At 46.5% G+C, this 14,690-nt stretch overlaps 2 protein-coding genes across 3 annotated transcripts; one reads left to right on the forward strand and one right to left on the reverse strand.

Annotated features, from left to right (window-relative positions):
- Positions 1–322: 322 nt before the first annotated feature.
- Positions 323–5,475, reverse strand: TNFRSF9 (TNF receptor superfamily member 9). Its single transcript, XM_068415107.1, has 7 exons — positions 5,157–5,475; positions 4,300–4,539; positions 3,895–4,032; positions 3,329–3,395; positions 3,063–3,199; positions 2,702–2,836; positions 323–1,755 (listed from the first exon to the last, which is right to left on the reverse strand). The coding sequence occupies exons 1-7, from the start codon at positions 5,473–5,475 to the stop codon at positions 1,628–1,630; spliced, it is 1,164 nt and encodes a 387-aa protein (XP_068271208.1). The 3' UTR covers positions 323–1,627.
- On the forward strand, positions 4,307–14,677 carry PARK7 (Parkinsonism associated deglycase). Of its 2 annotated transcripts, none has more exons than XM_068414823.1 (7): positions 4,307–4,412; positions 8,574–8,706; positions 9,776–9,877; positions 10,540–10,599; positions 11,459–11,528; positions 13,185–13,271; positions 14,215–14,677. In XM_068414823.1, the coding sequence occupies exons 2-7, from the start codon at positions 8,617–8,619 to the stop codon at positions 14,373–14,375; spliced, it is 570 nt and encodes a 189-aa protein (XP_068270924.1). In that variant the 5' UTR covers positions 4,307–4,412; positions 8,574–8,616; the 3' UTR covers positions 14,376–14,677. The 2 variants fall into 2 exon arrangements, with proteins under 2 accessions (XP_068270924.1, XP_068270925.1); XM_068414824.1 differs by lacking the exon at positions 4,307–4,412 and adding an exon at positions 6,216–6,312.
- The last annotated feature ends 13 nt before the right edge of the window (positions 14,678–14,690 follow it).

The following is a 14,690-nucleotide window of genomic DNA, read 5'->3' on the forward strand; positions in this document are numbered from 1 at the left end:
TTCAAAATGCATTCAGTATGTACTAACAAAATGTAAAATTCCAACTGGTATCTCATTTTTCCAAGGAGAACACATCAGATGTTCTGAGTTTTTACAGGATGTGTACATTAATTCTCATACCTTTTATGTGGATTAGAAACTAACCACAAGCAGAACTATTTTATCCTGTTCTAAGATATTGTCCACTGGTGCAAAGGTCGTGCTTTGATTTATAAATAGATCAGTGGCTTTTCATGTGTCCTGTTCGTGTCCTTAAGTTTGTGAACTTGACATAATAGTCACTTAGTTCTCATGGTTAATAGAGAGGCGAGAAGACTCGGGCTAGGGATAAAAAGAAAGATTTATTTAAATATACTTAATTTCACAGTTCAGGCTTTGGTATGACATTTATTTTCTCACTGTTTTATATTTACTTGTATACAACTTTATCAAAACGTGTAAGTGTGGTTTTGTGAAAATAATCTGCTATTGTAATCTTCTGCTGAACGGAGATATGGGCTGTCATTCTTCAAACACAAGAATGGCGTTCTCTAAGTTGAAATCATATAGAGAGGAAAATCACCCTTTACCTGACATATTGGTGGGTTTTCATTCTATTCTTTGAGTAACATTTACTGAAGAAATAGAATATTTGGGTTTGTAAAAGGTTAAAAATCACGTTACAAATGCCATGACTCAAACATGCATTTTCTTTAAGACGAAAGTAACAGTAATTGATCAAAAAGACAGATACAGTGTCTGATGTTAAAATCTTTCCAACCTCAGTTACAAAAATAGTACCAGAAATGTATCACATCTACGTATACCACATCTGCAATGTACATAATATATTTACATCACCTAAAAGATCAAAGTTGAATGATGTAGGACTGAAGGTGGTACAGTCCAGCTGCACAGTAACACCTAAGATCAAGTCAACCACAGCTTTTCTCAGTGTTTCCATTGCCTCTCTTAAGCCAATCAGTGTAATACTATAGCAGATGCAAGCTGTTATGAAACACTTTGCAGCTCTAGAATTTTATGGCTTCCTATCTATAAGAAGGTGTGCAGTGGTCAGGCCAGGTATCTGTTTCTAGGGCTGATGGGATCTGAACTGAGGTCTATCTGTATTTGCGCTTGAAACCGAAGACTGTTGGGTTTGAGCCAAGCTTTAGGAGGAGCTGCAGCTCTAGACTCAAGAGGATGGCTGGTAATGGGTAACTGAGACCATGAGTGTCACGTGTGGCTCTACTATGTGCTACAGATCTCCTTTTTAGCATCAAATGCTTTCAGACTGCATGTACATTATGGCTCAGGCACCACTTATAAGAGGGACCAGAAAGCCATTCTGCCCTTCTATTATGGCTTTTAAGTGCAATACTTCTTTCTATACATAGATCAAGTATCACTTCTTAGAAATATGATTCCTAGTCCTAGAGGAAGAAAGTCAGCAAACTAGATCTTTTAATGTATTTATTTATTTATATTTTTTTAAGAGATGGAAAAGATGTACTTTTTCCTCTGTGGCTGAGGCTATTTAGGGCTCTGAAATTCACAGATTCTGATACCCTCTCTATTTATATAAACAGGTTCTTGTCTTATGTTCCAAAAGGAAATGCAAATGTGGTTGACCTGGACAGTCCAATTCCTAGTTCACCAAAAGATCTCTGAATTCTGTGGATTTGCCACGGTCCTGATATTCACCTTGTTCTTCCTCGGGAAAGCGGCAGCTGCAGGCATCATCTTCCTGAATTGACTGTTCAGGTGTGATGTGCACTAAAGAAAAAGGTCAAATGTTCACTTTCTGTTGTATTTATTCAGCCACCTTATTTCACCCGTCCTCAGTCACAAGTGAAGGAAGACAGCAAGAAAAATTCTTCCACATGATTCCATAATCTGAAATTATTCCTCTACAGCACATACATCTGATAAAACTAATTTACCACACTTTGTTTTCACTAATGCAGCAGGGGCTGCTAGTGCTCTGTTTGCCATAGGAATGAAAGGAAGACGAACATGGAGTTAGATTTTTTTTTTTTTTTTTTTTGAGTAATGCTATTGTCTCTTGTATTCAGAATTACACTAGAAGATCAAGCCTTTATATCTTGGAAAGAGGACAGGAAGAGAGAGAGAAAAACCCAAACAAACAAAAATCCCAACTATAAACTATGTTGGATACAATTCCACCTCATCTTTGTGCTGTACTCTTGAGCTTCCCTGGGGCTAATTAAGTCTGAGGGCAGTGCTGGATTCAGGCTGACCCTGCACCTGTTTAGCAGGACGTCCTGACTGATAGCCCATCTTCTACTGCAGCCAAAGTTCAAAGACGCTCACTCCAGGCCATGCATACTATTTCTGAGCAGACAGTACTGGAAAGTGCTATTGCCACATGTGCCAAGGATGGTACTTGGAAGTAATAAACTAAACTGACTCTTAGTTGGATCTGCAAGGCTCAGCTGAGCTTTTCACCTCACATGAATGCTTCACTTCTATGGATATGCGTGCAGTTAAGCTGCAATGTTGATAGAACACCCACAGGTAATTAAATGCTTTCTGCAATAAAGATTGCAAAACTGCTTTCCTTTCAGTTGTTTATTCTGACTTATAAGGCCAAAAAATGAAGCTACCTGCAACTATCTTTGAAAGATACTTAAAACCTGGATTCCTGATTTCAGTCTAGTTTCAAAAAGAAAAGATGAATTGAAGAGTGTATCTAGCTTACTTTTCTTGAAGACAGCATGTAGTTTCTTTTTCTGCCAGATACTGAAGCATATGCACGAAGGTAGCAGAAACACTATGCACAACAGCCCAGCTACAGTAAGAGAAATTCTGATAATGTCCATTTGGAGGTCCGTCCCTAGGAAGCAAACAACATTCTCTTAAGAAGTGTTACAGAGCACAGTTTGCTGCCCTTGAATTAGCTGACAACTTTGTCTCCAACTCTGCTTCTGGATAAGTCTGCAACACTGGAAATGGACAGAAGAAAGGACTCTTGCTTTAAATGGTAAGTGAATGAGCTATAGTATGTTTCAAAGTAGGTCATAATTCTTTAGCTCTATAAGCAATATTATACAATGACTCACCTGGCACAGTGATAGAAAATGGAATTGCAGGAGATGTGGTAGGTAGAGTAGTGACTAAAGTGGGATTATCTGAAGCGTGTTTGCAAATGACATCCTTTGCTGCAGTTCCAGGTTCCAGGACAAGGTTTGCAGTGCAGCTGAAAGACATTTAAAGCAAAACAGGAAAAAAAAAAAACAACACCAAAAAAACCCAACCAAACCAAACATGGGGAAAAAAAAAACCAGTCAACTATAATAGCTGTAGCACTTATTTTTAGATTACTTACTTTGTCCAGTTTTTACAGGAGCCATTGGGCTGATCATTAAAAGTTCCATAGCGGCAAGTTTGACAACCTTCAACAGAAAAGGAGAGGTAAATTTGTACAACATGAGCATTTAAAACAACATGTGAAACATTATTTTTGCCTGCTTGTACAATGCCTATGATACACATTCACAGAATTACTATTTCATATGAGTATGCAAGGCAAGTCTTTCCCTGTGCACTATGGACCAGCACAGTACTCAGCTAAGAGCCAGTTTATTTGGTACAAGATGCCACAAATCATGTCTAACTTCAGCACTCCCAGCTCAGGTTCCCACATGCTGGCAACAAAAGAGCTGTGATGCAAAGGGAACTGGTGCACGATCTGAGCTGCGGTAGGGCTCAGCGTTCGGTGGGTTTGTCTGCTGCTGTGCTTGCTCCACACACCATGCAAACTGTTTAGCAGCATTTACAGCTTTTATCTTGCAAGGTCCTTGCTCTAGTTGTTTCTGCACTGTGCAAGAGGCAGTGGTGCGTCGGGCACAGCAAGTGCAGGAGGTTTAAGCTGGCGGGGAAAGGTGACCTTACCACTCACGGTGTTCTCCTGGCCCACGCCGCAGCTTCGGTCGCAGCGGGAGCAGCCGTCGCCGCTGCAGCGATACCCCTCCTTGCACGTGCATTCAGCGTCGCTTTTTGAGGAACACTCTTTTAAATACTTGAATCTTCCTGGAAAGGGGAAACGAGTCTTAGGTTACGTACGCACTTCAGGCACACCCAGTGCAGCGCAGCAAAGGCTCTGGACCTTTGCTCTTACAAAAACTAGGCTGGTGGCTTCAGTGAGAAGCCCTGCAGACGCATCGCGTTATGGGGCCAGTGCCGTTTTCCCTCCCAGCGACGTGACAAGCTAACGTACGATGTTTTACCCCAGGGAGGTAACGAAGGGGCCGTGAGGAGCCGCCGCCGTCCCGCCCGAGCCCCGCCGCCGCCCGGTACCTTCGCACTTCCGGCAGAGGGTGCAGCCGCTGAGTCCTGCCGCGCTGGAGAAGGTGTCGGGCGGGCACTGCCGGCACGCCGCGCCCCGCCCGCAGCCCGCGCTCACCACGAAGGTACCTGCGGGACGAGACAGAGGGTGGCTGCCGCGGGGCCGCTCCCGGCGCCCCGCGCCCCGGTCCGGTCCGGCCCTCACCCGCCGGGCAGTCGGCGCCGCACGGCAGGGCGGTCGCGGGCCCCGGGCTCAGCGCCAGCGCCAGCAGCGCTGCCGGCAGGAGCGCCCGGCCCGCCCGCGCTGCTGCCCGTCCCATGGGGTCGGTGCGTGGCGGCGCGGCCCGCTGGAGTGCGCGCGGGGCGGCGGGCGCCGGCCCTTAGGGGCCGCCTCCGGAGGGCTTGGCTGCGTCAGCCCGGGGGCGGCGTGGAAACCCCGGCCCGGCGGGGCTTTCCGCCACCCCCCCCCCCGGCGCGACCACCGGCGCTGCCGGGCAGCGCTCGCAGCCCTCTCAGCACTGCCGGGCAGCGCCCGCCGCTCGCCCCCGGGGCTTCCCGGTGAGTCCCGCGCGGAATCCCCGCGGTGGCTGGGCGGCCCGCCCGGCCTGTCCGCGCCGCGGGCAGCAGGCCGCGCCCCCGAAAGGTGAGGGGGAGAGTCGGGGGGGCGAGGCCGGTGCGACCCACGAGGACAGAGGGGCTGCACCACACCGACGTGTCTGCGAACACCTCCGCCGTGTGCGGGGACGCTGTCTGAGACCACCTCGGTGCGAGGTAGACCCCACAACACGGGGTAGCCGGGCGCTGCGGCCTGACGGCGGGCCCCGCCGGCGCTCAGACCCCCACGCGCGGGTCGGGCCGGGGGCGGCTGCCTTGGGCCGGGGTGACTGAGGCGGGTGAGCGGGAAACGGCGCGGTCCACGCGCCGGGGGCGGGTGAGGGGCCTGCCGGCACGAGACCGCCTGACGCTCAGCGCCCGCGAGCGGGGGCACCGCCCGCCTGGCCGCGCAGCCCCGCCCCCTGCGGCTCTCCGCGGCCAATCACCGCCGCCCTCGCACGGGCGGGCGGCCGCGGGCGGTGTCGACACCGTCCGGCGTCCTGCGGGCCGGAGCGCGGCGGGTGCGGCCTGCGGGGGCAGCGGCCCCGCGGGCAGACGAGAACGGGCGGGACAGCGTGGAACAGGAGCGTGCATTTCACCTGGCAGGCGAACGCGCCCTTCAGTTTGCGCGCGCCCGGCACACAGGCAGGCAGTACGCGCAAGGACCAGCCTGTCAAGGGCTGTGAGTGAGGTCCAGCGCGGGCAGCACACAGAACCCCCCCGTGCCAGGAGCAGAAGCCCGCGCCAGTTCCAGGAAAGCCCTCAGCAAAGTGCTTCGCCGTGACTTGCTCTCCTGTTACGTGACCTGGACTTGAGCTGCTCTGCCAGAGCTCTCACGAGCCGGTCACCGGGGAACCAGACCATGACTGCCAGCACCTGCCAGTAGCAGTTTTACACAACAGGGCTATCTGCAGTCGTAAAGGGCCACTTTAACAGCTCCATCTTTCAAAATACTAGAACTTGTTAAAGCCAGGGAAAACTCTGTCCTTGAGCCATGGGCATTTTCTGTGTACCGTGAGCCTCAGAAAACAGGGATGTCGGTTAGACGTTTAGGGCAGGACTTGGAAGAAGAATAGTGCCTTGGTTCAGCGCTCCGTAGGTGTGAGGGCTGCCTGAGGAAAAGCCGAAGCAGCTCGCTTGAACCTTGCGATTGTGCTGCTGCAGGAGGGTGACGTTGTCGCGGTGGTGGGCTCCGCACCACGCTCTGAAGCTGCGTTATGAGTGAACGTGAGAAAACCGGGGTGTTTAGCAAACGGAAAAGGAGGACAGACGCGCCCGCGGCGGGAGCACAGGCGATGCGCCGAGCGGGGCGCCGGGGGAGGGCGCGCTGTGGACGGCGGGTGCCGAGCGGGAGGCGGTGGCCTGGCCGCGGCCGGAAGGCGGGGCCGGGCGGGGGCGGGGCCGCCCAGAGTCGCCAGCGCCTCGGCTGAGGTGAGTCGCCGCCGCCGCTCCCGGCGCCCGCGCAGGCCGCGTCGCGCCCCGGCTCGGCGGGTCTGGCCGGAGGAGCCCCCCCCGGAGGGCGGCGGGCGGGGGCTGGCCGGGGCGGGCCGCTGCTTGCGGCGGGCGGGCTGGGGTTCGGCCGGGCCGCGCGGGCCCGCAGGCCTGCCGGGGTGCAGCGCCTCAGCGGTCGTCGCGGTGGCTGCGCTCGGCGCCGGCCGCGGGCAGGGCGGGGGGGGCCGCCTGGCTCCCGCGGAGCGAGCCTCCCCGCGTCTGCGCTCCGTGCGCCTGCGGCCTCGCGCAGGGCCGCCGTTCGTGGTTTCTCGAAGTCCTCACTGCGTCGAATGGCGCCGTGTACTAAAATAAATAGATGAATGCGTCGGGCCGTGGCCTTTCATCCGGGCTGGCTGAGCTGATGACCCTTAAAACTGCCCTTGCCCCTGGTAGCTAGCTCTTTGGTCGGGGCATTGAAGGGTGTGATTTTTTTTAAAGCCAGCAGCCTTAGATTTTCTGATTCAGCCATCTGCCTGAAGTCAACATGTCGAGAAATGTGCACATACTCACGTAGGGGAATCCGTTTAGCTTAAAGGTTTGAGGCAGCCTGTGCATATGCTGGCCCTGAGGAGCAAATGGAAGACTTGTATTTACTATGTGTAGCTAGCTTGTTAAACGAAGTGGCTGTTATGTCTGTATAACTTGGTTCTGCCTTCTCGGAAAACAGTCTTGCCCTGGTAACATTTACAGCGTGACAGCTATTTACGTATGCACCCACATAAAGAACAGTACTAATGCTCAAGAATTTGTCAGTGTATTACAATAAATGTCTAAGGACAGTAGGGAGAGACTGCATTTTTCTATACTGAGGAAAGAAAAAAGCTTTCAGGATCAGGTGCCTATTTCCATATAAAGAACTAATGAAAGAGAGAGGTACAGGCTATGATCTAGAGTATTTTTCTACAGTAAGAAGCAAGTGCAGTATTTCTGCACTGTGGCTATTCAGGTAGTCCATTGCTAGCTAGCCAAATTCATATGAAAATTAATTTTGCAGAACCGACGTATACCTTCAAAATGAATTATTTAGAAGCTTCACGTTGTCCTGAAGTTATTGCTAATGCCTGTGATTTGAGTGTAGTTGTTCAGTTGGCCTTGTGTTTGACAGTATATAAAGCTGCCCTAAAAGTAGGATTTGACACACTGAATTAGTCTGCTTTGGCTGTTTCTGCATGCTGCGGGATGTTCTACTGTGTATTACTGCATTCTAGAAATAGCGTTTTTCTAAATGAGGCTAACAGTAGGGAGCGAACCTGAAAATAGATAAAGTTGAAGCAGGGTGAGGGGATGGTTTTCTTTCATGTAGGCAACTAAACATGGATTGTGGATCTCATTTTATGAAGAGTTCCCAGGTGCTACATGCATTTCTGGATGCAAAGTCCCTACATAGGAAAAAAAATCCCTGTCTCATAGAGTGGATGACCTGTGAAATGCCTTCTCACACCACAGATGCTTTCACAGACTTCTGTCAGACCAGTATGGGTTAGAGTGTATTTTACACAATGTAGGTAAAGTTACTTTAACTTAACCTTCAAATGGAAATTTGGCCATTCACCTCAACTTGAATTTAGCAGCTAAAAAAAAAAAGTCTTAAGCCTAGTTTGTTCCATTTGCTAAATTCTGTGGTCTGCTCCCCCATCACACATATGCACACATGTTTCTCCCCCACAAAATTGTGAAATACCCAGAAAAATCTATTGCTCGGGTTTTGCAGGGGCACCGGTCGAGTCATTATAAGTCACGGGAAAATCTTCATGAAGCGTGCTGTGTGGAAACTAAATACCAGACATGAGGTCAAAGCTCTTGCGAGCCCTTTTTATAAATGCTGACCTGGGTAGGAGTCAGTAGTCTGGGTATGAGTGAGGGTGTGCAAATTGAAAATTCTGCCACCCACCTTGAACCCTTCTCTCTGGCAGACTGAAGTCATGTAAAGTCATGTCAAGCTGCTTCTGGTGCTGATGTGCTGTGCCTTCCACTGCATAAATGTCTTAATCCCTTAATATCATAATGCATTCTTTGTAAAAAGCTCTTTGGTAAATGGGATTGCTGTGAATATTAATTAAAGCTAGGGGACCATTTTGAGGTGGCCTAAATGAAAGATAATGCAAAAATGGAAATTACTCGCTGTTAAACTTCATCATTAGGAAGGATTGGTACTAGGGGATTTGCCTTCTAACCCTCTTGTCTCTTTCTAACCCCCTCAGCCCCTTCCTTCACAACCATCACACCTAACAGCAACCTCAAGATATGGCCTCGAAAAGAGCATTGGTGATTCTAGCAAAAGGAGCAGAGGAAATGGAAACTGTAATCCCCACTGATGTTATGAGAAGAGCTGGGGTGAGTATGCAGACCATGGAAAATCTTTTTGTGAGTACTTGGTCAAGGTAAAATCTTTGCCTCAAGTTGATGTTCATTGCTATGAGTTCAAGGTGTAGTCTGTTGTATGAGGTGAAAATTTAACCTGTGCCTTCTTACTGGTTAGCAAATATTTGTGCCATGCCCCAAATAAGCATGCATGACAACTGACATTGGTGCAAAAGATAAACTTTTAAAACATGAGCCTAATGTAGACTAGAGCGGATGTTTCAAGTAAATCTTACCCTGTCAGAAAACATGGCTACTGCCATGAATAGTAACAGGAAGTGCTTTTTTTTGTAGGGATCTGAACAGCTCAGTACATTACAGCTCATGACATTATGTAGCTTTTCTTGAGCTACTTTTAACATGCTGTTATTAACTAGAATTCTGTCTGGTGGGATTCCTCATGCTATTTGTTACTTTTGCAACTGTAGTGGCACGCAGTGTTATTATCTGATTAGGTATGAAAATAAGATTTTAAATAAATACACCGAATTCACGTGTATAGAAATGACTAAAATAAAAATTACCTTCTTCCACCACCTTTGTCATCCCATCGATGTACTCCCCATTTTGGCTACCATAAGAAGCACAAGCTTGTCTGCTTATTTAGTGAATGTGAGCTGTGCTATGCACATCTATGATATTATGACCAGGCATCTAAAAGTCAAGGGAGAAAATTGAACACACTTGTAGTGTGTTTTGAGAATGGCTTGAGCCTGCAGAGAGACTTTAATTCATCATCTGAGCTACTTAGTCCAGCTCTTCTGGGTTGTATTGTTTTGTTTTATTTAAAACGTGTGGGATCAGATATTTTTTAAATGCCCTTTTTGAAAAGTTGAACTATTAGAGGTATTTGTTAAGCTCTAGGTGAGTATCACTGCTTACTGTGTGTGTTTGGACTTAATCATGGTTTGGGGAAGCTTAAGTGTTGCCCTGTTCTTGACAGCTTTAGAGCTTCGCTCATTCTGTGTACTCCTCAAGAACTAACATATAAGAAAATGCCCTAAATTCTTGAATTGTAACAATGTGTGTATTCTTTTGTTAGATCAAGGTGACTGTTGCAGGCCTAACAGGAAAAGAACCGGTGCAGTGCAGTCGAGATGTCTTCATTTGTCCTGATGCCAGTCTTGAAGATGCCAGAAAAGAGGTTGGTCATCACCCTGATCTGATATAGTGGCCAACATAGCCTATCTCACAGTTTCAGAGGTGAATTTGGAAAGGTTATGCATTAGTTCTAGAAATATGTTGCATGTTATGTTAGCTCTATGCAGTAGTGAATTACAGAACTGCACATCCCGCAGTGCTCCGCTTCAGTGTTGTCCTGCTTCATAGCATGCTAGGATCAGACAGATTTCTTAATTCTGCACAGATATTTGTTTTTGCAAAGCATCAAACATAGAGCTTTATTTTGCATGTTAGTTGGCCCAACAAAATACCGTGATTTGGAACAACTGAGAAGTTCTGATGGGAAGCTAAACAGTGCTATATTTAAACCTATACAGTAAGGTTGGAGCAAAACCACTTGTCCTTACAGTGCAAGAGCTGCCATTTGCTTGCTGAAGCTCTTAAATGCACTAGGCTTAAAAGTTAGTTCTGTTGCAGACTATTGATAGTAGGCTTTTCCTGGAATAGGAAACAGTATTTTGTTCTTTTTTAATTGGAACTGGTTCTCTGCGTAAAGTGTTGTTCAGTGGAAGAAGAGGTGTATCCCTTTGCTTCTCACTCGACTCATCTGTAGTGGCCTTAAAACAGCGTAATGTATGTACCAGCCTCTGTTCAAGAGAACAATTTTATCTTTTGTTTGTTTAGGGGCCTTATGATGTCGTGGTCCTGCCTGGGGGTAACCTTGGAGCTCAAAACTTGTCAGAGGTAAAGTTTTGGTATCTTAAAGATTCATGGGCATCCTCATGAGTAGCGGGTGGTCTACACTTGCTTAGTAATCCTGCAAATTCAGTTCAGCATCTGAAAATACTCATTCGTTCAGAAGATAAAACTTAATTTGTTGATTGTCTTAAGCCTTCTTGTGAGTATATAGGTGAGGCAACTGAGTAAATTCTTGGACTTGAGTACCTAGTTAAACAGAACAAAAATGGAAGGATGCTCTCTATTGTGGGAAGATCTCTGTTCGTAATCATATGAAGATGAAACAGTTGCAAATGAAGATTTAATTCATTAAATATAAAACAGGCCAAACCCGCAGGACTCCGTTCCTTTGCTCAAGAACTCTGTCTCTGGTGCAAAACTGTAGTAGTGGTGGTATAACCAACTTGTGGAAGGCAGACAGACAAACAAGTAAATCTATCAGATAGGATTTAGATGGTATCACATAGTTCGTAAGCCCTGGAATATGAGACAAATATCCTGTCTAAATCTTCTTAAAAATGATAGAGACTGGAGGTATCTCATGAATACTCTTTCCTATTTTTCTTGTGAAGTTTTTTAACAACAACTTTCTATGGCCATGGATTAACCAGCTTTTATGTGGGTCGAGTACTACCTTGCAGTTCCTTCTGATGACCTTGCTCTTTCCTTGTGAGGAAAGTATTTATTGGTTTCAGTTTTTCTCCTTCTTAGTGCTTTCATTGCCCTCTGTCCTGAGGCAGGATGGAAAGTTGTCAACTGGTTTTCTTTGTAAAACTTGCTTATGAATTTGCAGTGGAAAATATTTCAACCGTGCTTCAAATCATCAACCCCAAACAGTGACTTGTGATGTGGTTTCTTCGTACAGTCTCCTGCTGTGAAAGACATTTTGAAGGACCAGGAAAGCAGAAAAGGCCTGATTGCTGCTATATGCGCAGGTGGGTTAACAAGACGTCTTGCTTTGTAAAGCATTTCGACATTTTGAAGGGGCATGCTCAGAGTTTCCTGTCTTAGAAATCTGCATTCCTCTAATTTAGTAGCAGGGATTTGTACTGTACGTGCACCCATCAGCATTTGAATTTTTTGTAAATTTAATAGCAGAGGAATCTCTAAAATATTGTTAACACTTATCCTGCAAGTTCTGCTTGGTACCCAGTTCTTTCCAAAAAGTTGTGTTACTGTCTTTAAAAGGAAGAGTGAAAGGTAATGTGCTAGGATTTTTTTACAAAATATTTGCTTATTCTGGTGATCTTCCTATGAGGACACAGTGCTGGCAGAACATCATTGCTATAAATTCATCTCATATCTCCTCTCCTGCCCTTTCGCTTCAGAAGGAAGGCTATAAATATAGAATTACAGGCTCACCCTTCCTCATCTGAATGCTAGCAAAAGATGGAATTACTCTGAGGAGAGGGTTATCTACTTACATATTCTGCACAGCTAAGTATCCAGTTCATTCTTTTGTGAGATTTGTATGTAAAAAAACAAGATGAACAATTGCCAATACTCCCAACTGAACTGAGAGGCTGGCCTAGGTACACGTAGCTGAGAACAAGGGAGAGTGGCGATGAGTGTGTAAAAGACAGTCTAATAGAGTATGTGGAGTGTATTTTCACTTTCATTTTCTGGTACATTTCTGGGATTTTTTTGCTTTCGTTCTTCAGTTACGTGATACAGAGTTGTGAACGTTCTTGAACTTGGCAGTGGTAGTCTTCTACTTCTCTATCTGTATCTCTTGAGGAACAGTTGCAAATTCACGGCTGCCCAATAAAGGCCTTTGCTTGTAATCAGGACGGTTCATTTATTTAGGTATAATGCTTCTTGGAGCTGATTACAACTGAACACAAAGAAGGTTATTTCCTTGACTATACCTGAAATGAATCAAATATACAGAAATGAAACTCACAGTAGGCAAATCCTGCCTTCGGTTTCTTTTGGAATTCCCGTAAGGATTTTCTGTCAGATGACCTAAGACTTCTTGACACAAACTCCTTCCTCAATTCAGGCCAAGGAGGAAGTATGGAAAGAAAAGAGAGAGACTGTTAAAACCAAAAACTTAGCAGTTAGCCCGTGATCTGTCCAAAGTACTGCTTGGCACACAATTGCAAAACGTAAAGGCTTGCTCAAAGGGAATTTTATCCGTTAAGTGTCTAAATTCAAGGCTTAACAAGTTAGTAAAGTAATTGTACCTAGTTAATGTTCAGATTGAAATGCAGACTTTTGGTTACTTAGTTTCAAGCAGTTTTAAATAAAATGTGTTATCTGGAAGTGAAATGACCATCGTTCTCGACTCCTTCAAAGGCAGCACAATCACTGGTAGGACTGCTGCGTGAACTGGGTGTTCTGTAAACCTTCTCTTTTTGTCATCTGTTTCTCTGCACAGGGTGCTTTGTGTAATAGAATGGGAGAGATTATAGTGCTGTGTTCTTTTTAAGGCTTTTTGCTTCAGAGGTAGGGCTGGCATCGGTTTTATAAAAAGTCATCTGTCCAGAGTGAGCTTTGGCCCCTTAAGGGCCTAGTGCCTGAACGTGTGTTCTTAAGAGTGTTTGTAGCAGAAAACAGTTGCTCACTGGTGCAACCTGGTGTCCTTACAGGTCCTACTGCTCTTCTGGCACATGGGATAGGGTTTGGAAGCAAAGTCACAACGCATCCTTTGGCCAAAGATAAAATGATGAATGGAGGTATGTAATGACTTTTATAAGTTTCTCTCTAAACCCTTCTCAGAATTTTTTTTTTTTTTTTAGCTGAACCCTTGATTTAAAGAAAGGAGAATAGCTTTGGTATCTTATTTTGTATCTCTGAATTTCCTTAACACTTTCCTGAACGTAATCAAAATTCACCTGAATATGCTAAGACTGTATTTCTAAGTCTGTTTAACCTGAAAATACAGGGCTGTATTAATATTCTCATCCTTGGGGAAAATACACTGCTGCTGTCATGCTAGGAGCATTTTTTCCCTTATCATTTTGAGGCTGAGCCATCTCTTGCCCTTTTGGTTCTTTGCCTCAGTGATGCCAACAGCAAACCCCAGCAGCACCTTTCCTGCTGTCCCTTGTGTAGTGCTTTGGTACTGAGAGCAGCTGATGGGTCCACACTTTTCTCACAGCTAAAGGAAGTGGTGGTGAAGCACTATTAAGAAGTCATTCTGTGAACATTAACGAATCTGAAGGTGAGCAGGAGATGACAGGGTTCCTCCAGTTTCCTCTGTGTGCATTTGGAAAAAAGAAAGTTGTGAACAGCTGCACAAAAGCAGTCTGACTTCCAAAAGTAACCTCATGGAAACTGGCAGGCACAGCGAGTGCTTCTTGATGAGCTTGTAAGATCAGAGGTGCATTCTCATACCATGTGAATAAGCTGCCAGAGCTCTCTGCAGGCCCTTTTCCTCTCTGAGGACTGCAGGCAGTGATGAGCTGCTTGGTTCCGGAGGGGCAGGGGTACAGAGCCCGAGGTGGGCTGGACCCACGCAGGTGGCTGAGATGCCTTCTGCGGAGCATGATGCTCCTCAGCTGCTGTAGCCTGCAGGCAGGGGGTGGCAGTGCCCTGTGGCAGGCAGGTCTATGCTCTGCAGCAGGTGTGGGCGCTGTGCTGGAGACTGACCCTCTTTCTGTTGTGTGTCCCCCCAAGCACACTACTGCTACTCCGAGAGCCGTGTGGAGAAAGACGGGAACATCCTCACCAGCCGTGGCCCTGGTACCAGCTTTGAATTTGGGTTGGCCATTGTTGAAACGCTGATGGGGAAGGAAGTGGCCGAACAGGTGAAGGCACCCCTAATACTGAAAGAGTGAAATCCCGGTGTGGGACGGGGAGTAGGACAATTTCGGTTGGAGAGTCTTGTCCTTTGTAGAATAACTGTAAGGTCCACTGTTGTAAATACAGTTTAATTGCAGGTGAAAGTAGCAACTGTACTTACCTAAACTGGGATACCTTAACAAACCAATGGTCTTTATTTGTGGAAAAAGATCCTGTTAGCAAAAAGCTTCATCGCGAAAAACCAGCCAGCATCTAATAGTCTTAGTTAGCTCTTAGATGGCATTTAAAAATCACATGGGAAAATATTTGCTGAGTAAATAAAACTGAAGCAACCCTGCTTGTGTGTTGTT

This window comes from Nyctibius grandis, chromosome 17, assembly GCF_013368605.1.
Source record: "Nyctibius grandis isolate bNycGra1 chromosome 17, bNycGra1.pri, whole genome shotgun sequence".
NCBI lineage: Eukaryota > Metazoa > Chordata > Aves > Nyctibiiformes > Nyctibiidae > Nyctibius > Nyctibius grandis.